Consider the following 24,961-nt stretch of genomic DNA (forward strand, 5'->3'; position numbering starts at 1 on the left):
ATTTTTCCTAAATTTATCTTATCTAAACTTATTAATACTTATCCGAATTTATTAACCCTGAAATAAGTGGAAATAAGGTGAACAAAACAGGGCCTAAAATCTCATCCGTTACTCGTGTACAAATCGCAAAATCAGGTCGCACCAAGTAGCAGTTCGTGTCGGGTTCTCGAATCGGGTCATACTCAGTTTTAACTTTCATAGCTCCAGTCTCTACTTGAGATTGGAATGATGTACCACTTCGGCATGATCTCATGAAGCACTCTCTCACTTGGGGTAACCAACTTTCACACTCAAACCCCCCTCAAAAACCAAGATTTCAATGAGATGGGAAGCTTAACAAGCAGCAAATCAAGGCCATTTCATCAACCAACACCCTGTACTCGCACTCACCAGATTGGTGCCTTAGCCCTTGTTGCAACCACCTTCTTCCTCACTCGTCTCTTCGATCAATCCTTCAACCCTGAGCTCCAATCCCCTGCTTCGCACCCCACCAAACCCACTTCCATCAGCTTCAATCCTAACCGTCCATTCTCTTGGCCTGAACCAGGTTATGGGTCCCACCTTAATCTCAAGATCTATGTCTATGATGAGAATGAGATTCATGGGTTGAAGCTTTTGATGTACGGTCGTGATGGTAATATTTCTCCTGATGCGTGTGTTAAAGGCCAATGGGGCACTCAGGTTATTATACTCTTTTTTTGAAATAATTATTATTAAATGTTATTGTTCAATTTATGTTGTTGCAAATGCATTAGTGGAATTGATGGTTTGAATTTTTGGTGTTTAAACATAGTGGGTAATGTTTGGTTTTGTGATTGAGTTTAAATTCCATTTTTTCTTTTATCTTTTTTTTTTTTTTTTTTTTTTTTTTTTTTTTTTTTGAATTAGTTATTATTAAATGTTATTGTTCAATTTATGTTGTTGCAAAATGTTATTATTGTAATTGATTATTAGAATTTTTGCTGATGAAAATGGTGGGTAATTGTTGGTTTTGTGATTGGGTTTAAATAGAGTAATGAGAATGAGTTTAAGTGTAATTTGACAAGAATTGTGATATTGTACTAATGCAATCGCATTACGAAATGTGTGTTATGCTTCAGAAATGTTCATTGCCACCCAATACTACACCCCAAGTGGTAATGAAAGTTTGCAAAGAAAAAAGATTATTTGGGGTCAAATTATATTGTGAATGGAATGAATATTGATGCTAATGTATGCTCATTACCACTATTTACTACCACTTACCAAATGGGAATTGTGTTGCGATGAAGATCATTTGAGTTGTATTAGTTTTTGGAGAAGTGTGGGGACTGTGGAACTAAGTTAAAATTTAATCAATGTAGAAAAATATGTTGAAAGTGTTTTCCTTGTAGAATTTTGCATAGTTTATTGCCATATTGGGTAATTTATTTCCTTCATTCAAACAGGACGTTGAGTAAAAAGTTGTGATTAATTTAGAATGTGAGGTTGGAAAATGTGTAGTTCTATTACTCTTTGAACTGGCATAAACCAAAAAAACCTAGGAATGCTCCTTTTTTTACCTTGAACAATGGTGATTATTATATGTCAGAAACTATGTATCACTGGAAACTATAGACGGTGTTATGTATTGTCACCAATGCAAAGATTAGGAGAAAAGTCTGTTTGATTTAAGTTATGTAAGGCTTGCAATAATTAATGATGGGTTCCTGATTACCTGATAATGTTAAAGATGTATCGAATATATTTGTAGTTTCAAGGATTCAATTAAGGATTTTGATTTTTTTTCACAAGGATGTTCATGTAATTTAGATGAAATTTTGAGTACTAGAATATTGCATTCTGTTTGAGTATCGATGGTAAGACACTTGTACCAGATGTTGGATGAAGAGTCAGACTAAAATAGCTTGTTAAAGGTTAGCAAGGGTTATTAATCAAAGGTTATACATTTTAAAGTTCAAAGTGCAAAGGTCTGATGTTAAGGACGCTTCCATCGTCTCTCTCTAGACAAACACTGTTGTCTTGCTGCCTCGTATATGTTCCATATATTGGCCAATGTCCAAACCTGTTCTAGCTAAAAAGTTATAAATTTGGTTTGTTATTTTCCATTATGTGATTCTGCTTGTCATTATTTTTGCCTTCTAAATGTAGGTCAAAATACATAAGTTGTTTATGAAGTCCAAGTTCCGGACCATGAATAAAGAGGAGGCAGATCTTTTTTTTGTTCCAGCTTATGCAAAATGTGTTCGGATGATGGGAGGTCTAAATGACAAGGAGATTAACAGTACATATGTCAAGGTAAGAACCTTTTTCCTGCACTCTTCACAGTGGCGCTTTCATTTTCTAATCTGTATGTCAATATAGTTTTCTTCTTCAATCAATCAAAGCCTTAATCCCAAAAGTGGGGTCGGCTAACATGAACCAAATTTGATTATTCCGTGTAGTCATCAACATAAATCTTTCTCCTCCATCCCTTACGATCCAAAACTTCATCCTCACGTAAATCCATGCACTTCATATCCTTCCTCACTCCTTCCAACCAAGTCATCTTTGGTCTCCCTCTTCCTCGTTTAATCCCTCCATGGTCCCACTCTTCCACTCTTCGCACCGGTGCACCCTCGGGTCTCCGTCTTACATGTCCAAACCAACGCAGCCGATTTTCCCTTAATTTATCTACAATGCCCGCCACACCTACTTTCTTGCGAATAACCTCATTTCTGATTCTATCTCTTAAAGTGTTTCCACACATCCACCTTAACATGCGCATTTCCGTAACCTCCATCTTTTTAATATGCTCTTTCTTAGAAGCCCAACATTCTGTACCATAGAGCAACACTGGTCTTATGGCAGTCCTGTAGAATTTTCCCTTCAACTTTAAGGGAATGCTGCGGTCGCATAACACTCCCGTGGCCGCTCTCCATTTAAGCCACCCTGACTTAATCCTGTGGGTCACGTCTTGATCAATGTCACCATTCTTCTGGATGATCGACCCTAGGTACTTAAAACATTCACTCATGGTCAAATCCTTTCCATCCAAACTCACCACTTCATTGCTTGTCCCCCTCTGAGTGCCAAAACGACATACCAAATATTCAGTCTTACTCCGACTTAGCTTAAACCCTCTAGATTCCAACCTTTGCCTCCATTGCTCCAACTTGACATTAACCCCATCCTTAGTCTCATCCACCAAAACGATATCATCTGCGAACAGCATACACCATGGAACCTCATCTTGAATTGGTCTAGTTAATTCATCTAGAACCGTTGCAAAAAGAAAAGGGCTTAATGCAGACCCTTGATGCAATCCGATTGTAATAGGGAAATCTTTTGTCAACCCTCCGCATGTCCTCACATTTGTTGACACATCCCGATACATATCCTTAACTAGGTCTACATACCTTCGTGGGATACCTTTCTTCAACATTGCCCACCAAAGTATCTCTCTTGGCACCTTGTCATATGCCTTCTCTAAATCAATAAAGACCATATGAAGATCTTTCTTCTTTACCCTATAAAACTCCATCATTTGTCTTATCAAATGGATTGCCTCCATAGTAGATCTCCCAGGCATAAAACCAAATTGGTTATCTGAAATGCTTGTGCATGCCCTCAAACTTTGTTCAATCACCCTTTCCCACAACTTCATAGTATGGCTCATAAGCTTAATTCCTCGATAGTTAGAACAATCTTGAGCGTCTCCTTTGTTTTTATAAACCGGGACCAAGGTGCTCTTCCTCCAATCTTGTGGGATCCTTGTAGCCGTCCATATCTTGTTGAAAAGGTTTGTTAACCAATCAATACCAATCTTACCCAAACACCTCCACACCTCTATCGGTACCCCATCAGGGCCAACCGCCTTCTTAGGTTTCATCTTCCTCAGTGCAATATAGTTTTCTTCTTCTTTTTGAAAATTATTCCTGATTGTGTTTTCATTGAAGTTTGCAATTTTCTTTTAGGTACTAAGTGAGATGCCATACTTCAGGCTCTCTGGTGGCCGTAACCACATATTTGTCTTCCCAAGGTATGCTGTTATGTAAAGGAATTTATGTATTGAAAGGTTGTTTTGTAATGAAGAATGAAAGATGATTTTACTTAGCTATTTAATTATTTATGCATTTTCATGCGTACTCAAGTGTGTTTAGTCAATGTTAGAAACATTATCATATATACAGTAGAACCCAGTTATAATTTGATATTCTGATTTTCTTTAATTGACTTGACTTGCATTACACTAATGCTTCAATGTCATGAGCACTTTTATCCAGCCTCTCTGCACTCTCTCTCCTAAGACCTAGCTCTCTCTCTTTTTTTTAATTACCTCGGGCTTATGTTGTTCCTTTTGGAGTCCAGTTAGAAACATTTTCTAGAAAAATGCTACAAAGTAGCCTGGTAGGTACATGGTAAAAAATGTCTGCGATAATGACCTTGATTTTCACTTGTGTTAAATTTCATGTCTGCTTCTCTTTGGCTTTGTAGACTTGTAATTTGTTGTATCCATGAATAAGCTAGACCCTTCTCTATGAGTGTAATAATATCTAGAGATAGTAGTGTGTTATAATGGCATTTGTTGCTTTGTTGGTTGACTTGGTATGTGAGTTCGTCTATCTACGTTGCCGTTTGATTAAGCTAATGCCATTGCTTAACCTGGACCTGCATCCAAACAAGGTGTCTAAGATTATTGTTTTAGTATAGGAATGATATCATGTCTGTATATGGTGTTACTAGATGACGTACAATGTTCATGAAGTTACTAGATGACGTGCAATGTTCACGAAGTTATTCATATTTGTGTTGCATCTTGTCATGCTGTAATGTTCATGAATTATTTGTTGCTGAATATATGTTCTTTGTGTGTTGTGCTAGTAGAATGTGTCCCCGAATGCTAGTTTTACATTATTTGTTTTAATTATACCTTTCCCGTGTGTAGTGGTGCCGGTGCTCATTTGTTCAAGTCGTGGGCTACATTTTTGAATCGATCAATCATTCTTACTCCTGAGGTATCTTCATAAGTTTGTCCTGAAATTGAAATCTCATAATTTTGATTTGAACTTATGTTGTAAATTAGAGGTTTCAAACTAATTAAAGCATGTTCACATTTACTGAGCTGAATTGATTGGAACTGAACGGAACTGAACTGAACAGAATAGAGCTGAAATGAATATTTTATGAGAGAAGGAAATTAGGAACTGAACTGATTGGAGCTGAACTGAAATTAAGCTGAAGTGAATAGGCCCTTAGTAAATCAAAGGCTGGTTTTTCTTAAAGATCTGTAGAAGACTTGTTTTCTGTTCATTTTGTGAGATGTGTACAACCTGCACATGCTCAGCTTTCCTTAAAACACTTATAACGGTGAAAAAATAAAGTGTGAATCTTTTATTTAAAATTTGCCTCTGTCCTTTTGCCCACCCTACCCTAGGCAGGAACCTACTTTCCAGAGTCATCATCAGAAGAATGATCTTAATGTTAAGTTTGATGTTGAACTGTTTGTTATTGTTTGTATATGAATTGTCTTAAGTTTTAAACCTAAAGTCAGATGCATCTTAAATCCCAAAGTATATATTATAACCAAACCACTCATGCATCCATATCAAAGTGCAAGGGAACCAAAATCCATGATGACCCCAGTTTTCAAAATCAAGAAGTATCTCAGCTAGAAAAACATAAAGATCCTTTACGGTATGTTTGGATAAAGAAAGGGGAAGGAAAGGGGGGGGGGGGGGGAGGGGAGAGAAAGGGAGGGGAAGGAAGAATGGTGAGTTTTCCTTCCAAATCACTCAATTGAGGGATCAATTTCTTACAATTTAATCTCTTTATTTCTCTTCCCTCCAATTTCCTTCCTTCATCATTTGTTATCCAAATGAAGGATACCCCATCTCTCCTTTTCCCTTCCCTTCCTTTTCCTATATTTCCTTCAATCCAAACACACTATTAATTTGGAGACATCGAGTAAGAATGCCGAAGCTAGATACATTACTAGTTTGTGATTCATTTACCTTCCAATGCATTAATGGTTGTTATTTTAAACAATGTGTCCTTGCTGGAAAAATCATGCTTGTAACTGTATCGCACCCTCTTATCAAAGCAAATCACTAGCCTAATAACCTGAACTAGTGGATGGTTAGTCTATTGAATAACGGGTGTGTTTGGTTGAACTTTGGAATGGACTAGGATGGAGTTAGAATCATTATAATGTTTGTTTGGTTTTTTTTGAAAGTGGAATCCCATAAGTCATACCTCATACCTGTGGTTTTCCAATTGCACCCCAATCTACTAGAACTCTGTGATAGATAATTAAAACCGACAACCACACAATGCAAACTTGTAAAGGAATTGTTTGATTTGATTTCCTGATATGACATTTATTGTTGTTGATATGCATACATTCCTAATATCCTGGAAAAATATGACTCCTAACCTAAATCAAACTTAAATAACAATAGTTCTAATGTAGCTTTTGTGCTAGGGTCTCATATTATCTAAAGAAGTGTCGAAAAATCTAGACCAAAACAAATTTTAATCCTAAAGAGAAGAGCTGGTACACAGCCTATTTTGTGGGTGAATATAAGAACAAAGAACTTTCATGTAAAAAAATCCTAAGCGACCCTTCATCTACTCACGTTGGAACAATCCTTTCAGTGGTCTAAGTCTAGGGGTGTTAACGAGCCGAGACCGAGCTTCTCTAGGCTCGGCTCGAGCTCGACTTCGGTGAGCTTAGGCTCGGCTCGAAACCCTGAAACATGAGCTCGGCTCGGGGCTCGTTCATAAGTTGTTGAGTCTGGTATCACATATGCTTGTTTTCATCAAATATTCCCTTTTCCAGCCTGCATACACCCACAATCATATTAATTCTATCAAAATATGCATGTTAGGTGGATTGCAGATCTTGTAATTATATCAAAATTTAATCATTGCAAAACAAAAAATGAAAAAAATTAGATCGAAAAACCTGTAATTACCTAGAAGAATAGAAGTGGTGGTCGGTTTTTGGCGATTCAGAGCATTCTACCACCGCTATCTTCGACCGAAGTCTCGTTCATTGTAGCAGAAAGGGGGGATTCAGAATTTCAGATGGGAGATGCAAAGGTGGAAAGAGGCTAGGGTTTTAGAGTTGGTGTTTTGTTCTAAGTGGTGTATGCATTCACCGGTAACTCAATAAGGGAATTGGGCCCAATTTAGGAAAAGTCCAAATAAGACAATTGACCCCATAATGTAGTTTTTACAAAGTAATTAATACTCCATAATTTAATTTAGCTAAACTTATAAAAAATTATTTATGTATAAAAAAATATTCGAGCTTGTTCACGAGCTTTCGAGCCAAGCCATGGGTGGCTTAGGCTTGGCTTGTTAAGATATCGAGCCGAGCTTTAACCGAGCTTTGACCGAGCCGAGCATCGAACAGTTCACGAGCAGGCTCGGCTCTTTAACACCCCTAGGTCTAACCAAAACCAAATTCTGAGTAAAATAGGCATAAAATTAAACTTATGCTAGTTGAACAAAGATGAATGCTTGAAGCTTGCAATAGGAGATAATCAAGCGAAATTATGCATTCCCATGCAAGGAACATACTCAACAAGCTCCATTAAGCAACCTATCTGTATCTAAGATTCTTTCCGCTTTATACTTCACAAAACATAGTGCTACCCAAAAAACAGTTGCAAATCAAGCAAAATGGTGCTAGGTAGGTGCTGCAAACAAAAGAGTTAACTCAGATCAGAAACTGAAAGCAACCCATAATGAAGTCTAGAGCCATGAAGCTGCTTTTTGAACTTTATAGAACTTTTGCAAGTTATTTTGATTCTTCATTTTGTGTTCTGTACCCGTTTTGCCGTGTTGGACACTTGACACTCCAACATGGGTATAGAATCCTTACCGACACTTGAATGCACACCAAAACACTTCAACTATCGTAAACTACATAATTGTATAAGAAAATGTTTAAACATAAGGAAGGAGATGAAGAATATCTGAATATTTATGATTTGTGCTCACAAACAGGCTTCAAGAAACATTTTAACATGAATTACCAGTCAATGCCTAAAATATGTGTATACTTCTTCCGTTCGTCATTAGTTGACTTGTTTCATTTATCACGTAATATATATCAATATCTCTAATTATCAATAAATAAAAACTGAAAATTTTGATATTAAGAAAATAGACATTGAGAGGAATCTAACATCCCACATGACTATATTTTTTTAATTTGTAAATCACAAAACCTGGTCAAAATAGAGATTGTGAGTAGAGTCAAAAGTCTAAACGTGTCAACTAATATGAAACGGGGAAAGTATGTATTTGTACATTAAAGCTCATGTGAAATAACCTTCTACCACTTATGCTGTGTTCCCGCATCCGTGTCCAAATATACATGCCACACATGCAGATATGTACTATTGTACTAGCATCCGACACTCATACCCTTGTCTAAGTAACTTAGGCTCTCGATTTGCAACTGCACCATGTTATGTAAACATTTTTTATATTTCATAATGGCTACTTAGGGTGATCGTACTGATAAACGAGATACAAGTGCCTTTAACACATGGAAGGATATAATCATCCCTGGGAATATTGATGATGGGATGACAAATGGAGCTTCTATAGTCCAGCCTTTGCCACTGTCAAAGCGAAAGTTCTTGGCGAACTTTTTAGGTAGGGCACAAGGGAAGATTGGTCGTCTTCAATTAATTGAGCTCGCAAAGAAATTCCCTGACAAGGTATGTCTGTTCGGCAGTTTGTGTTTATTTCTTGTGATGTATGCTGTTTGTTTGCACCTGGTACTTTATTCTTCTAGATAACCTTGGTGAAATCTTATACTTCCCATGCTCTTTGATTATTGCAACAATTGAGTTTCCGTACTACTCACTCACTAGTCACTACCCTTTGACCATACATGTAACTTTGACATAACAAGTCATGTAAAGTCTTGTTATTTTTGTGTTAAACTATATGTACTAATGTATACTTTCAAAAAATCATTATCTTAAAATTATTTAACTTACAGCTAATTGAATTTGTTTATTAATGGTTAAAGATGTGTATTGGGATGCATGAAACTCCTATTGTTTCAACAATTGTGTATTGGGATGTAGTATCATCAGATTACGTGTATCTTGAAGAAGCTGTTGGCTTGCCTGTCTATTAAGTAGAAGTTACTGCTACATGATTTGAATGATCTGTGCAGAAGCATACTATTATTGATATAAAAGTCCCTTAGCTATTGAAAGATGGACATTGCATGATCTGCCTTTTTTTCTATTTTTAAGATTACTTGAAATTGCTTTAAAAGTTTCAATATTACTTGGTATTGCTTTAACTTCCTATCTGTGAAAAAAGCTCTTGTGAACTTCTTTTCTAGGTTTGTGTTTATTACTTTCAGTTGGGATTTGAGAGCGGTGATGTATGAATGTAGATTTAGATCCAAAGCTTTCTGCTTGGCTGATTTATAACATTTTATTTTTATCTACACTAGCATTTGATGTATTTGCATCATTCAATTGGAAATGGTGGATTTCTTAAGGCGAAAGATACAAGTCAGTCCTATGGTAGCTATTTAAATGTTCAAGCATTTTTCTGTTCCCTACATGTGGTTCAGCAAGTTTTCTATGATCAAAGATACCCTTCCTATATGCACTAGTCACTTATTATTCATTGACCATAGGAGTGACATTATCAAGTGTCATCTGTATTTGCCTGACAGTTAATTCGCTTTAGTGCATTATTGATGATGGAACTTCGTTGTTCAATTTTTACTTGAATATTTCTTATTTGCATAGGGTTCGGATATATTATAGCTACAAATTTATGTAAATTGATTATATGTACAGTTGGAATCTCCAGAGTTGAAGCTGAGTGGCCCTAACAAACTAGGAAGGAAAGAGTACTTTGAACATCTCCGCAATGCAAAATTCTGCCTAGCTCCCCGTGGAGAATCCTCATGGACCCTTCGCTTCTACGAGTCTTTTTTTGTGGTTTCTCTCTGCCCTCTCTCCCTCCTCTTTTTATGTTCCCACACTATTGGAAACAATCTTGAATGATTCTGTTGAACAGGAGTGTGTGCCGGTGGTGCTGTCTGATCAAGTAGAGTTACCTTTCCAGAATGCGTGGACTACACCCAAATATCAATTAAGTGGCCATCAACTCAAATAGGCCCTCAACTCCTGGAATATTTGGAATCAATTCCAGGTTAGAATTTGTTAATCTGCTTAATCTTCCACTTGAGGTTTCCTTTACTGCAACATCCTTTGAACCTTGGAATCATACTGATGCAGATAAGGAGATTGAGAATATGATCTTCCGTGGTAGACAGGTGAGATGTTTATGGGCTTATGTTCCAGAATCACAGCCATGCTCTGCTATTAATGGTATTCTTTGGGAACTTCAACGAAAGGTCAGACAATTTCACCAGTCAGCCGAAACATTCTGGCTGCACAACAGAACCATTGTAAATAGAGATTTTATACCATTTTCTCATTGGAAACCGCCAATGCTTTTACCTTAACTTTACTGAATAGTGGAAAATTATAGGGTTCCATATTACTTTTTGTGGAATGAAAAGGATGCTGCTACATATGTAATCTGATGTAATTTGTAGAATATTTATTGAAGGTGATATTGATTAATATCTGAGAAGTGCTTGAAGTTTTGGTGTGCAGACGCAGAGGTGTGAATTTACCATGCCTTAGGTTATACTGTTATAGGGAAAAATCTGTTCAACATGCTGCTGAGTATTCTGATGTAAGTTATAATGGGTCACTGATAGTATTCTTGAATCTTGAGAAGAATGATATAATACTTTGAAGTATCATTGTAAACGTCAAAATTACTATTACAAGCATATATAGTATCATTACAATACTTAATAGAATAATACTCCCCCTCAAAACAATTAACTAATTAACTGCTTAATGAACTTTATAAAATTTTCAAGTATTTGTGAAAATGCCAAAGGAACGAAAATGCCTACTAGTTCACCCTATGAATGCCTCAAAAGAGTTAACTTTCTTCGTCCTCTAGCTCATACATCTCTTCCACAATATTCTCTCCCTCAAAACAAGTAAACAACTACTACCTCCATTGCTATTTGCGTGAAAAGTGATTAAAATAAGAATGAAATATGTGGGTAGATATATAAATGTAATATACTGTGGTTGAAAAGGATTAAGGTATGTAATAGGATATGCCAAAAAAAAGAGTAAAATGAATGTATAAAGAACTTTAAGAAACAAACTAATTGGAAAAATATTTAGAGCATTTAAGAACAGATTACAATGTTACTTGGTAAGCGATGAAAAGGACCCTATACGTTTGACCTCAAACGGACAAATTAAACCCTTCCTAAGATTTAGATGATTGATGTCCATACAACTTACAATATTCATAAATTTGATACCACACCAAATACTTTGATACTAATTTTATTCTTGAAACTTTATTAATAAATTCATTTTGATACTAAAATAAATATAAATGGAAACCTACCTTAACCACCTTCCTCACCTACTTCCAAAGCCTAGATCTTTAGGCTATGTTTGGATAACAAAAAATGGAAGGAAAGAAAGGGAAGGGAAAGGGAGGGAGACAAACTTCCTTGTTTGGATAATATGTTGGGGGAGGGAGGGATCCATTTTTCCTCCTCCTTTAATAAAGATCAATCCTTCAAAATTGGAGAGATTTGGAGGGAAAATGGAATTCATCATTTCCTCCACTTTCCCTTCCTTCCCCTTCCTCCTATTTCCCTCCCTTCCATTTCCCTTCTAATTTATTATCCAAACATAGCATTAAACACATACCTTGAAACCCACCTGAACCACCCACCTCGAAACCCCACACGCTTGACCATGAAACGGACAAACCCTTGCTAAGATTTAGATGATGATGTCCATACAACATAACAATTAATTGAAGTTTCTACTGCTGAAATGATGAGTTTAACCCACTAAGTGAACCACCTGAACTTCATTGTATCTTCCGCTCAACCCCCGCCATAGTTTGGCTTTGATTCAGTCCACCCTCATTGCTTACCCTTCTCTGAACTTCCTCGCTCTCCCTAATTTTGCTCATCGTTGTCGCTTACCATTCTCTGAACCCCCCCCCCTCTCCTTAAATGGCACTGTCGTCACCCCTGCCATATGGTATCTTCTTCCTCCGACTCTCATTCACCGCCATATATACAGTAAAATTCAAATTTTCATTTTTGAAATATTTCAAATTGAAATTTCAGAAAATTGAGATGGGCTAAAGTGAAGCAAATTTTTCAACCAATAGAAATGCAGGAAAGTGGTCGTCTATGTGGGGGTACATAATACCTCTATGTGTACCCTTTTGGATAATTGAAGACTCAAGTTAGCGGCCCAGAATACTTCTAATCAAATGGTCGTCAATTTCTGTAAACACAAAGTTACTGGCCACAGTGCAAATGTCCAATTTGAGCCAAAGCCAGAACATGTTAGATTTCAATAATTAGTTAGCACTCTTGGGCTCTTAGCCAATGCCTGTCAAACTGCACACAAGTACCAGAAATACTTTTCAATTTTGATTTATATAATACTCGTACCATACATGTTTTAATAATGAAAAATGGCAAAAACCTAGCTCAATGCAAAAGAAACAGACACTTAGAAATAATATACAGAAAAAGATATTTATTTCCAAATCTAATCAAACAGTGTCACTACCCATGTACTTCAGTTAACAGTATGCAAACTAACACTCTACTCCAATCCTCCCTTCTCAATTCAAGTAATACTTTTGAATTTAACAAATATGCAAACACTCTCCTTCCTACTCAATCCAAATTACAGTCCATCAAAGCACCGATACCAGCTAACTACAGAATAAACAAGGAAATTTCAAATGGGCTATAATTCTGAGAGCAAATTAGAGTTATCCAACTGAAGATGCTGTGGCTGCCAGATGGGTAAGTGCTCGACGGTGATATACGGAACGAAGTTTCTTGTATTTCTGAATAAATGCCCCCAGCTCAATCTCTTTATCAAGAAACTGGCGATGAAGGGCCTCAGATTCCTCATCTGCTTTGTTCACTGCCTCTGCCAAGATAAAGCATGGATTAGTTAAATCAAAGCATTGAGAGATGGTACTCACCTATTCCACTAATAAGCTATTCCTTCGTAAGTTTGTCCTTGCATGCTGAGTTTGTAATTTTACTAATTATTACCCAAATAGTTTAGACTGATAGTTCTATATCCTATTTTTATAGTGGATTTTCAGGTGCTCATCATCCGTTGGTTTGAGGATTTCCCCAACATTAAAATGCGTCCATTTATTATTTTCTTGCCATATTTCATCACCATTTATCTTTGATTCTGCTCGCACTCACAACCATATCATTTCTTTTTGTCAGCTGTTACTCTGGTTCACCAAACCTAATCCCAAGTTCACTTCTAAATTACAAAGGGAATGGTGCTAGGACCTAGGAGTAGTAGCAAGCAAGAAAGGGAATATAAAACTTTCTCCAATAAAACCTGGAGGAATAAAAATCATCATCACCTCTGGCATGTTTTACCAAACACAAACTCACTCTCATTATCCAATTACCTAATGTGGAGCTATAATAAGTCGATACTCAAATTTATTCCCAATCTCAACCCCAAGGCAGGTATGTGCTGAGGGGAAACTTGTACAGGCCCAAGGATAATGTCATTAATCTTTCAAAGTTCATAATGAAATGCTAAAAGCCATTGGAGGAGAAAAGAAAAATGTTCAAATAGATATAACTCAACACACAGCCAATTCAACGCACCATTAAAAAACACAGACATAGCCAAAGTAAAATCCTGAAGCCTCACTTTCCACAGACACTAAATGGTATAACTAATTTTCACAATGACTCCATAAGTGAGCTGAAACATTGGTCTACTATGCTCAAATTTACCTTTTAAGCAGTGCAGAAGTGATGCTGTAGAATAGCACTTCATAATACCCTCTTTTTGTCTCTCCAGATCATTTAACTTCTCCAGAGCATCAGCTAACTCACTTGTGCGAATGATCATGCACTGTAATAATATCATAAACAAAGAATGGTTTGAAAATTTCTGCATATTATATGAATACACTTCACAAGGACATTAATTTCTCCAATTAGCATCAGTCAGCCTCACCTGATTTCTCAGTTCCACTATCTTTGGTTCCTTATCCAAATTCTCCCCTAGAAACAAAAAAAAAAGAATAATAATGTTATGACAAAGATGAGCAGAGAATAGCCAGACAAAAAAATAAAAAATAAACTTACTTGCAAGCTGCAGAGTTGCCTTTTGCAATTCATCTCTAACCTGAAAATTGAAAAAAAGAAGTCAAAAACAAGAAAGAAATATATCAATAGTCATGTACAGACCTTGTTCTAGGGTTTTAGGGAAGTAAGTAACATGGACATCCATAAACACCTTCACCCAAATTGGCATTCTTCAATTTGAGAACAGTATCTAACTTCTTACTGAGTACATTACAAAGCTATCTTATAATAAAATAAGTGTCATTTAGTGGCACATACACCTTATTGCTATCAAACGCATGCTCAGACGTTCCATTTTTCTTTCATTTTCATACTTAACCCAGCATCACACTAGGTTCAATGCAATTTTTATTTGAAATGTCATCATGATCCAGATAACTTCCCTTGTGTCAAGACTCTAAGAGTGGCAAAACAAAGTGTGGTATAGAGAGGTACAATGGCTTGCATTAATATATTAAAAATAGAAAACGTGAATCGTCTAAGCCTTGATCACAAAACAACAACAACAACAACAAGTGAAATTTTGTAACAATGGTAGATGTGATTCTATTCACTATTTCAAACATCTGGTTCACATAATAATATGCAATCTACAACAAATTATCAAAAATTTAATTTAGGGAATAAAAAATCCTAGATAACTTACATTGTTCTGAGTCTTTACTTGATCAAGAGAGAATAAGAATTGATTGTAGGCCTCCTTGTCATTCAAAAGCTTCCGTAACTCATCAACACTACATCATGACAGACAAGAATTACGGTCAAGCCAAATGGATCATCAACTAATTTCATTTGACAGGAAGGCAGTTCAATATTACAACCACCATAAGAGTAAATTTTAGGTCTTATGATATCTTTAAACCTCAAATTATTTGAGCAGCATAACTAGAAAAGATTTCCTCAAGCCCCCTATATACATAAAGAAACCAAATGTATTACTATTTCTAACTGTCCAAAGTTTCTTTCTTTCTTCTTTTTATTGGGGGGGAGGGGGGTGAGGGACTAGTCTAAGCAATTTATGCTACATATACTAATTACTTTGAGCATCTACACCTTTAGTTATCTAATAGTAAAAAAAAATAAAAAATAAAAAAGAGTAAAGTTGATGTTTAGAAAAAAAAATACATTAAAATAAACGCAACCACATCTTATATTTTTGTTTATATATTAGCAGAAATAAAATAGTCAAAGTGGAGTGCGTGTGCATAATAAAGTCAATATGATGTGCATGTTATGGGATGAAGGGAATAGTAGATTTTTATAAGTAGTATTTACAAGTACAAAGTAATATTTGGCTATCTTCTATTGTTATATTTAGTTTAACAAGATCATGTAATATTAACATCATTACACTTCCTTTTCCCTTGTCCCACTTCTTATTTTCTCTCATGCATTCCCAGAACCTTGTGTGGTCAGCCACCCACCCAATGTTACATAGATTAAGCACTCAGGTACTTGTGTCGGACAAAGGTATATGTCCACGCATCAGAAAAGGAAAAAAAAACCCATGATTTTAGTCCAACATGAAGTCCAATATGAAACCATGCTTTTACAAATAAGGCTACTTTATATTGACCATGTAAAATTATGATGATAATTACATTAATATTAATTACGTTTTTTATATTTGTATCAATTATGTATTTAAGAGTAAGCTTTTTATAATTGCATTTTTATTTTTATAATCACTTTAATCCCTAAAAAATTGCAATTTTAATTTGGATTTTCGGATCAGAACCAAATAACTGAATTTTAATACGGTTTGGATCGGATTGGATTCATACAAAATTCGGATTGGATTGGATTGGATTTAAAACTCAAAAACCAAACTTTATGTCGGATCAGATTGGATTTGGCCTAAATCCAAACCGAAAACCGAATAGACACCCCTAGAATCTATAGTCACCCAATCCTAAGATTATGTCTCCCGAAATGCACTTTTCTCAATCAATTCCCTCACATACATAATTTGGGTTTGAATTGCAGAAATATAACAGTTTCAGTTGAAGGAAACACTCTCTGGAAAGAATCTTTATTCCTCATATGTGACATGTGATTACGTGGTCAAATCTTACTGACTTTAATCTCAAATGTTGATCACTATTATCATTACAACATACTCCCTCCGTGTTTTTTTTAAGTGTTAAACTTACCAAATCCGGCCGTGTTTTAATAAGTGTTACAATTTTTTTGGCAAAAAACTACATTAAAATATTATATCTCTCTCCTCTCATGGTCTCACCCAAACCCACTACTACTTTTTTAATTATATCTCTCCTCTCACATTCATTACTTTTCAATAAACTATTAACCCTAATATCTTTCTTTTACAATTTTTAAATACTCCAACTACCCCACTTACCTCTTATTAGTCAATTAAATTGCCTAAAACTATGTGCCGGTCAAACTGTAACACTTAAAAAATACGGAGGGAGTAAAAAAAAAAATAAAAAAAAAAAATAAATAGATAAATTATTGTAAATACTTTTGACAAGAATCTCGTAAACTGAATTCGCATATTTACTCCATACATTGTGAGTGAAATAAATTGTCAAAGTTGATAAAGTTTAACTTCAAAAGTAAAATGTGCCATATATTTAGGGATGACCCATCCTAGTAAAGTGTTTTACTTGGATAATCCTATCCAATGGAATCAATCCCATTAGAAAATCCAGCACAGCAGTCTTGAGACATAACCATCCTTTTGGTGATCTGCTAATGCACCAATCATTGGGCCAGCATTTTCAGATTGATAAACAACAAGGGCAGAGTGGCTTAAATAATTGAATGCGGTTTAAAATTCACATCAAGGGTAGTAAAAATTCATTATTTGAACCTGGAAGATTCTATAGTAGATTAGCGATGCAAACAAAAGTATTAATATGAAAATCATGGAATAGGTAAGTTGTAAAACAGTCATTTTAATCTTCAGAGGCAATTTAGCAAGCAACTTTCCATAGTGTAAAAAGAATTTCAGTCTTAGAGAATTGAGACATCCAAAATGATTTTTTTTTTTTTTTTTTTTTTGGTGGTTAGAAAGCCACAAGGGCGGGGGTGAGAATCGATTACAGGATCTCCCGGAATCGGGAGGGAAGATCTAACCACTTGAGCTATCCCTCACTCTCAAAATGATTTGTTTTTGCATTATTAATTACTCTTCAGGGGCAATTTTGCTCTAAATATTCGGTTTCACGATCCCAATTACAGTCATACGAAGGCAAAGATAGTAAGACCTCTAAGGCTCTAACTCCTAAATGAAATTATGGTTAACACAAAACTTGAGCCAAATCCACAGTCATGACTACTACAAGATAGCCTAAATGCTTTCATGTATCTAAATTTAGCAAGTTATATAAAGAATAAAGACACTGCACGGTAAACAACTTCCTCAAAGTAATCAATAGCTTCATAATCAAGGATATGGTGATAATTTTTAGGCTTATCGATATCGTCACCACAAAAAAAGGACTATGGCCTTGTTCTTTTTTCCCGTAAGAAGTCTTAAAAAACATAAGCTCTGAAAAAAGCTACCAAATTCATTTTACCACTAAGCATAAATTCAAATTAGTTCCAGAGAATACATGAAAATTCAGACAAAAAAGGTTTACAGCAAGGAAAAAGAACAAAGCCTAATGCATATGTTCTTTAGAGCTTTATTTTGCTAAATATGCCATTGCTAAAATGAACTTATGTTTTTCCCCGTTCTGAAATTGTTTATGATAAATAAATTTAGTTGTGCTGAACCTATTATAGCTGAACTTCACTCTTCCTTTTTTAAAATCTTATGTATTTTACTGTACTGAGTTTATTTTTATTGAACTACTTTTTACTGAATTAAACTTACAGACATGCCTTAATTGGGGCAAAAAACAATTTAACTTCTAAGTTGAATACCACAAAGCCTAACTAGAAGTAGGACATAGGAGGAACAGGTAACTAAAACTTTCAGCAAGTTTTACATCAGAAGATACTGAATGAAACAATGAATACATTTTGAAGCTAACCTCTTGTCCCTGAGTGTAGAGATTACTCCAGCAGCTTCGGCAGGTGAAACATGTGGACTAGTTTCTGGCCTTTCAAATGGCTTTGGTTGACTGTAACTGCTAGATGAATTGCTACCAGGAGTTGAGGGGCGAGAAGAACTTGGGGAATCAATTACAGATGGAGGATACCATGACTGTGCCGGAGCCGGTTGTGGACGTGATTGTGATCCCTGATCTTGAGATCCCCTGTCAAGGCAAGAATAATGTACTAAGACTAGATAGTAATATGAACCTATGAAAGTGTAGTCTGAGCTGTCTGACACCTGTAAACCCGGGCATATTTACCACTGACATAACACACAAATATACAAGCTTGAGACTCATAAGATTTACTCAGTATAAATTCTCATGTTATAACAGCATATAACTTAACATTCAGAATTTAAATAATTTTGATTTGCATAAAATTTAAGCCCACTAAGAAGGGGAAAAAAGGTTCATATCATATAAAATAAGTATTAAATCAGTTATTTTGAGAAGAGAAACATCTCCAAGAAGCAATATCTTCCCTTATTTCTCATCCACCATATTTACAGATAAGGAGAAGGGGTAGGCCACTTAGAGAGCTCTTTAAGTCGCGAATCCCGCTAAACCTAGTATGTGATATTGTTCGGGTAAAGAAAAATTATACAAACATAGTCTGTGAAAGCTAATTTTCTTTACCAGATTACCAATATAACTAAATCTTGGCAGCCAACAAAAGAAGCAATCTTCAATTTATGATTTATTATCACCATTTATTAGCTGAAAAGGGCCCTTTAATAATAAATCCTACAAATTAGTTCAAATTTGAACCTTCAATTGTTTCCCATTAGGCAAACAAGGATTGCAAAAATTTTCATTCAATTCGCCTTTCCAAATTTGGGTGTAAACCCGTATTCATATACTACCTCCAATTTTTTTTAGTTGCAACTTTGGAATATTTTATATCTCTCAAATTATACCCAAAAAAAATCGGCGGTAGTACATTTATTTCAAAGGAAGCAAATATAGATTGTCGAAACTAATATGAACTATCACGGCCATAATTTAATAATTTCTCACTATTTTAGTATTTTTATGATCAAATTCTGCCAAATAAACATACAATTTGTTTTTCCACACCAATTTATAGCTCTTGAGCTGATTAGTAACAAAGCATCGAAAAGTACATCTTCATAAAATTCGACAATTTTCAAATTGCAAATTACAAAGTCAAAAAATCATTTAATTACTCCGTACTAAAAACAAAGAACGATAGAAAGATACTACAATTAATTACAGAAATAAAAATCGAATGAGAAAATTAATTAAACGAAAATTGACAAATTAACAGAAATACGCACCAGAATCTGAACATTGAGGATTGATTGAAATAAATTGAATCAAGATTGAGCGTAGCAAAAACCCTAAAGTGATTGATTGATTGATTGATCAAACGAAGGAAGGAAGGAAATTGGTGTTTTGATTGAGAATTAAGAAATGATGAGAGAGAAAATGTGCTGAAATTTGTATTTGTGTAATTGTGTTTTGTGTATGCGTGCTACAATCAAACACGCGCTTCTAATAGTTCTATTCCTGAATTCCTGCCTAATGCCAATGAATCAATTATGTTAGCCCTTTTTACTTCTTGATTAATTAGAGACTACTCCGTATTAACCCATTTCATAATCTTTGTAAAAATTAAATATCTAGACCAATTACATGAGGTTATATAACCGGATGGTTGAGAGAGATTTAGAAGTGTCTCGTAGGGATAGATTGGTCATTTTCACATGGGATTTAAATTTTGTCTTTTTAAATTCAGTGGTACAAAGTATACTCTTAGTGGTACAAAATATTATTTTAGTTGTATTTAAAAAAAGTTTCAAATGTCTAATTAGGCTGTCAAATAATACCATCTCAATGGTTCAAAATACACTCTCAGTGGTACTCAATGCGGTTTTAGTGATACTTATAAAAATCCTCAATGGTACAAAATATACTCTCAATAGTTGTGGTCCTAATTTTTTTTTTTTTTTTGTCGTTTTTTCACGTGAAACCATTTCTAAAAAGTTTTAGTGGGGCCCACACCACCTTTTTCACTCTTCCTATCTCTCTCCTCCTTTCTCTCTCTTCTTTTTACTTTTATGATATTTTCATGATTGTGAGACATTTGTATTTGTCTCACAACCCTACAATTTTACTTCCTCCAATTACATGGCGACACGTATCATGGGCAACACGTTTAACAGGTTACAAGTTTTTTGTCTTGTTCAAAATTGAGACCCCAAAAGTTGTAATATTCATATATAATCCAAAGGGGTGCGTTTTCTTTTTTACTTCACGTTATTTACATATTTAAGACTTGATAATGACTCTCAAACCATAACACGATAAATCATAATAAATCATTCAAGCAATCAGACATACCATTTAAATGAATAATTAGTGACCACATTAACTTAATGTTGAACCCTTTTATAACTACCTCGACGTTGAATAACACCTTAAGCGCATAATGCACCACAAATCTTATCCCTCGTTGTTTAGAATACCTTAAGTGCACTTAGGTACCGAATATAATTTAATCCTCATGTACATAGACACTTAAATAGCTTCTTTCCAATGCTTATAGTATCAATAAAAATTATATGAATCATAATGAAGTTCCCTTTCAATATTCCAAACTTAATTAAACATTTAGTTTAATTAAACATGTTCTCAATCATGTCAATAATAAAAGTGTTATTCATAATAAACATGCCAACATAATTAATTCCAATCAACAACTCACCTCAAATAATTCATACTTAAAAAATAAATCACCAAATTCAATCTAACCAATAATTCCAACCAATACATATCATGATACTACCCTGGAATAATTAAATAAAGTCAAGCATGCTTCCACATACTTAAATAATTACCGAGTACGCAAACGTGCCTCGAATATGATCTCAAAATCATCAGGACTAAACAAAATCACTCACTTAGAAGTCTCCTACAACCAAAAATTACAAAGAGACAATAATACCTATTCATAATAAATTTTCAGTAATATATACACTTTTTAAATCACTTTTAAACCTTATAAAACATAATAAAAACTAATTTAAACCACCTACTTTTATTCCCAATTAATGGGTAATTAAAAATCCTTTCAAGAAACATAATTCTAGCCTCTACATTAAATTCCAGCATTATAAAAACTCTTAAACTTGTTGTGATTTAATTTAAAAACATTAATTTCAATATTTTTAATCAACTACAATAAAATCAATCAATAAGCATTAATTTAGAAACCTAGGGGACGGGTAAAATCTGCCAAACTTTGTGTGTGAGTTGTGGGATGACAAAAAGTGGAATGTCGGTTGTGTGAGTTATTCTCGCAGAGAGAAGTGATGGATATTTGCAGCATTCCAATATCATTGTATGACGATGAGGATGGGCGGACTTGGCATTATTCGAAGGATGGGCTATATAATGTGCGTAGTGCATATAATTTGCTGATTGAAGAGGAGGAAAGAGGGAAAGCGTCCTCATTAGTGAAAATCACACCTTGCCTCTGAAAAGCAATTTGGCATGCTCGTATTCCCCCTAAAGTGAAGCTATTCGCGTGGAAGTGTGTGAAGAATGGAGTTCCTACAAGAAGCAATCTGGTGGCTTAGGGGATGTGTATTCACATCATATGTCCTATGTGTGGTGAGAAGGAGGAAACTTTGATGCATATGCTTCTGTCATGCTCGTATGTTGTGTCTATTTGGAGACATTTTGTCCTCCGTTTGGATACGCAATCAGGTGAGGCTAATAATGACTTGCATGAATGGTGTTTGATGATGAAAGGAAAAATTACAGATAAAAATTGGTGGGATATCTTTTGAAGTGGCGTTGGGGTTTTGGATAAGGAGGAATGGGTGGGTTTTTGAAGGAAAAAGAAAGCTTGATCATGATACCATCCATAAGGCTTAAAGTATTGTTAGCGAAAATAAAAATACAGTAGAAAAAACTGCAATTTTTAAGCCTTTGCAACATTTTAATGTTGTTTGGAGGCCCCTGGAGTTTACAAATTTAACGCTGATGTTGCATTTTTTTAGTAGCAACAAATTGGGTTTAGTGGGGTTCTAAGGGATGCAGTTGGGGATGTTGTGATGGCTTGTTGTGCTGCGTGGTCAGGGGCGTGTGAGGTTGATGTTGGGGAGGCCATGGCGATGAGGCAGAGCGTTTTGATTACAAGGGAAGCGAGTTTCAGTAGGCTTGTACTTGAGACGGATAACTTGAAGATGTTCCACCACGTGAAGAAAGGAGTTTACTCCACCAAATGCATTCGAAAACATGGTGAAAGACATTATCAAGCTCACTTCAGGCTGCCAATTTGTGTCTTTCTCGTTTGTTAAGAGGTCGGGCAATGGTGTTGCGCATAGCTTAGCTAAGTTGAGTTGTTAGTTTGATGAATGTCGTTGAAACATGAGGCCATTTGTGAAGACCTTGCAACTTTGATGGAGTAATAATATGGTATGCTTTTGGTTTGTGTAAAAAGAAAGAAACTTAGGGTTTTCAATTCAGGGCTTTTTTATTCAAAAACTAAATCTAAAAATTATATACATATTAATCATTATTAAAACATCATTAAATCATCACACACACCCAAAAACATTAACCAAAGTTGGATTAAATTAAACCAAGAGGGAGAGTTTTTTTTTTGTTGGGTTGTGCACGCACACACACGGCAAGGCAGTTGCCCGCGTCGCCTGCCAATGATGCTGGCACTCGCTGGTGGTGGTGACTAGTCGGTGGCTGGTTGTGGTGGTGGCCGACCACGTGTGTGTGTGGCGTGGGGATGAGAAAATAAAAGGGAGAAGGGAAAATTAGGGATCGGAGAGAGAGAAAATAAGAGGAGAGAAAAAGAGAGTTTACCTTTGGGTATTCTCCACCTTGGGCAAAGTCTAATTTGCTCATAAGATGAGTATTTATACCCTCTCTCAAACCCTCCTACTCTAAATTCTCTTTCTACTCTTAATGATTCCTACTCCTATTCTAATTGACATTTGACTTTCTTTAAAACTCCATTGACTTTAAAACTTTAGACCATCTTCACTCATGATATAAAAATTTATACCATTCCTCTCTTTCTACCACTTTCTCACTCCTCCACATCATCTATACCATAAAACAATATACTTTCTCCAAAAAGTATCCCACTCATAGTATAGAGAAAGTATATCATTCCCCCTTCTCTCATACTTTTTACTATACCCCACCACACTTTCTCTCTCCTGTATATATTACATCTTACTTCTATATAATTATTAAATAACTTATTTAATCAATCTAATTACAATTAAGATATTTACAAAAATTATTAAAATAAAAGGTCAAACTAATCATAATTACCAACAAAAAATTAATTAAATTTTTAAAAGGATTAAAGTTGTTTTTATTCATTGATATTAAATTATCATTTTTAATATATGAACTATATAGATATTTTTAACGGATTGCAAAAGATAATTAATGGTACATGATTACAAGCTTAACATTCAACAACACGTTGATGACTAGAAATTAAACAACATTACATCAAGCAAAATACATAATTAAAATATGTGAAAGTATATCAATATGGGTATCATTTTAAATAGATTGAAAAATTATTAACGTTGGTAAATTTTATTTATTTTTTTATTTTGTCAAATTTTGTAAAATAACTGTAGACACCCATTTGTGTCTCCCCAAAACCAAACCCGGTGATGAGTACCTTTCACGTCGAATCATAATCAAATGGAGTGAAGTGTGGAAAGTCCAGTGTTGCGGATAGTTTTAATTTCTTTTCTCTTCTCTGTGTTTTTGAAAACCTATTTTAAGAAAACAGCCAATCCAGTTTGGTTGGTCCATGATTAGGGTCCAATAGTAGTGTAGTTGGATAGGGCTTGAAAAGAGCTTTCCAACGATATATTATAAGCCCAATTCCGATGAATATTGAGGAATTTATGGCCAAATTACTAAACTGGGCCCGGTTTGAGCCTTATATGCGGCCCAATGATCTAGAGGAGGGCCTATAATGGATTTATCATTTCTAATGCAATTAGAATGGTTTTAGTCTTCTAGATTCTTCTAGAAGGTTCTTTTCATTCCTAATTCAGTTAACATTGATAAATTGACTTTTGTTGACTTTTTAGAGTTTTAATCAGAATGAAAAAATATTTTTGAGGAAAATACGATTTTATCCTCCTGTACGGTCAATTTCTATCTGATTTTAGAAAACGCGTCAATAATTTAGCCAGCGCCAAACGCCAGCATTAGCGCCTGACGTTAAGCTTGGCGCCTGGCGCTAATGTCAGCGTCTGGCGCCAACCTCGTTTTTGCGCGTCAGAACTCTGTTTCGATTTTCTATCTTTTTGGCTGATTTTCTCTATAGATAGCCTTCTAAAAACTCCATTTTGATTCACCAACTCTCATCAAGAAATTCTTGATATTCTCTCTCCCTCTTTTCTATACTAGCCTTTTCTCAAAATACAAAATTCCGCACTCGCAAGACCTAGATACACCTAGCTTTATTCAAAGTTGCCTTCGCCCTAGACGTGAAAGGTTTTAATTTCTGAGGGTTTGGTTCAAAATCTCTTTTTCAATTAATTAATTTAATTGTTTGTTTTATTATTTTCCTTGAAGTTACTAACGCGTGTATTTTTTTTATTAGAAAGAGGTACGAGGCATCCAAGTAAGTACTTTA

General features: G+C 35.1%; 1 protein-coding gene and 1 pseudogene across 2 annotated transcripts; one reads left to right on the forward strand and one right to left on the reverse strand.

Annotated features, from left to right (window-relative positions):
* The first annotated feature begins 222 nt into the window (after positions 1-222).
* On the forward strand, positions 223-10,633 carry LOC145634943 (putative beta-1,4-xylosyltransferase IRX10; annotated as a pseudogene). The gene is made up of 8 exons (XR_014113699.1): positions 223-681; positions 2,131-2,277; positions 3,936-4,000; positions 4,907-4,976; positions 8,481-8,696; positions 9,807-9,950; positions 10,030-10,164; positions 10,251-10,633. The product of XR_014113699.1 is annotated as a putative beta-1,4-xylosyltransferase IRX10 (transcript).
* A 1,970-nt stretch (positions 10,634-12,603) lies between these two features.
* Positions 12,604-19,906, reverse strand: LOC145634944 (vacuolar protein-sorting-associated protein 37 homolog 1-like). The gene is made up of 7 exons (XM_081686266.1): positions 19,599-19,906; positions 18,235-18,459; positions 14,877-14,964; positions 14,231-14,270; positions 14,100-14,146; positions 13,874-13,994; positions 12,604-13,028 (listed from the first exon to the last, which is right to left on the reverse strand). Exons 1-7 carry the CDS (start codon positions 19,610-19,612, stop codon positions 12,865-12,867), a joined length of 699 nt encoding a protein of 232 aa, XP_081542392.1. The 5' UTR covers positions 19,613-19,906; the 3' UTR covers positions 12,604-12,864.
* Positions 19,907-24,961: the final 5,055 nt, after the last annotated feature.

Source organism: Chenopodium album, chromosome 6, assembly GCF_948465745.1.
Source record: "Chenopodium album chromosome 6, dcCheAlbu1.1, whole genome shotgun sequence".
In the NCBI taxonomy this organism is placed as follows: domain Eukaryota; kingdom Viridiplantae; phylum Streptophyta; class Magnoliopsida; order Caryophyllales; family Amaranthaceae; genus Chenopodium; species Chenopodium album.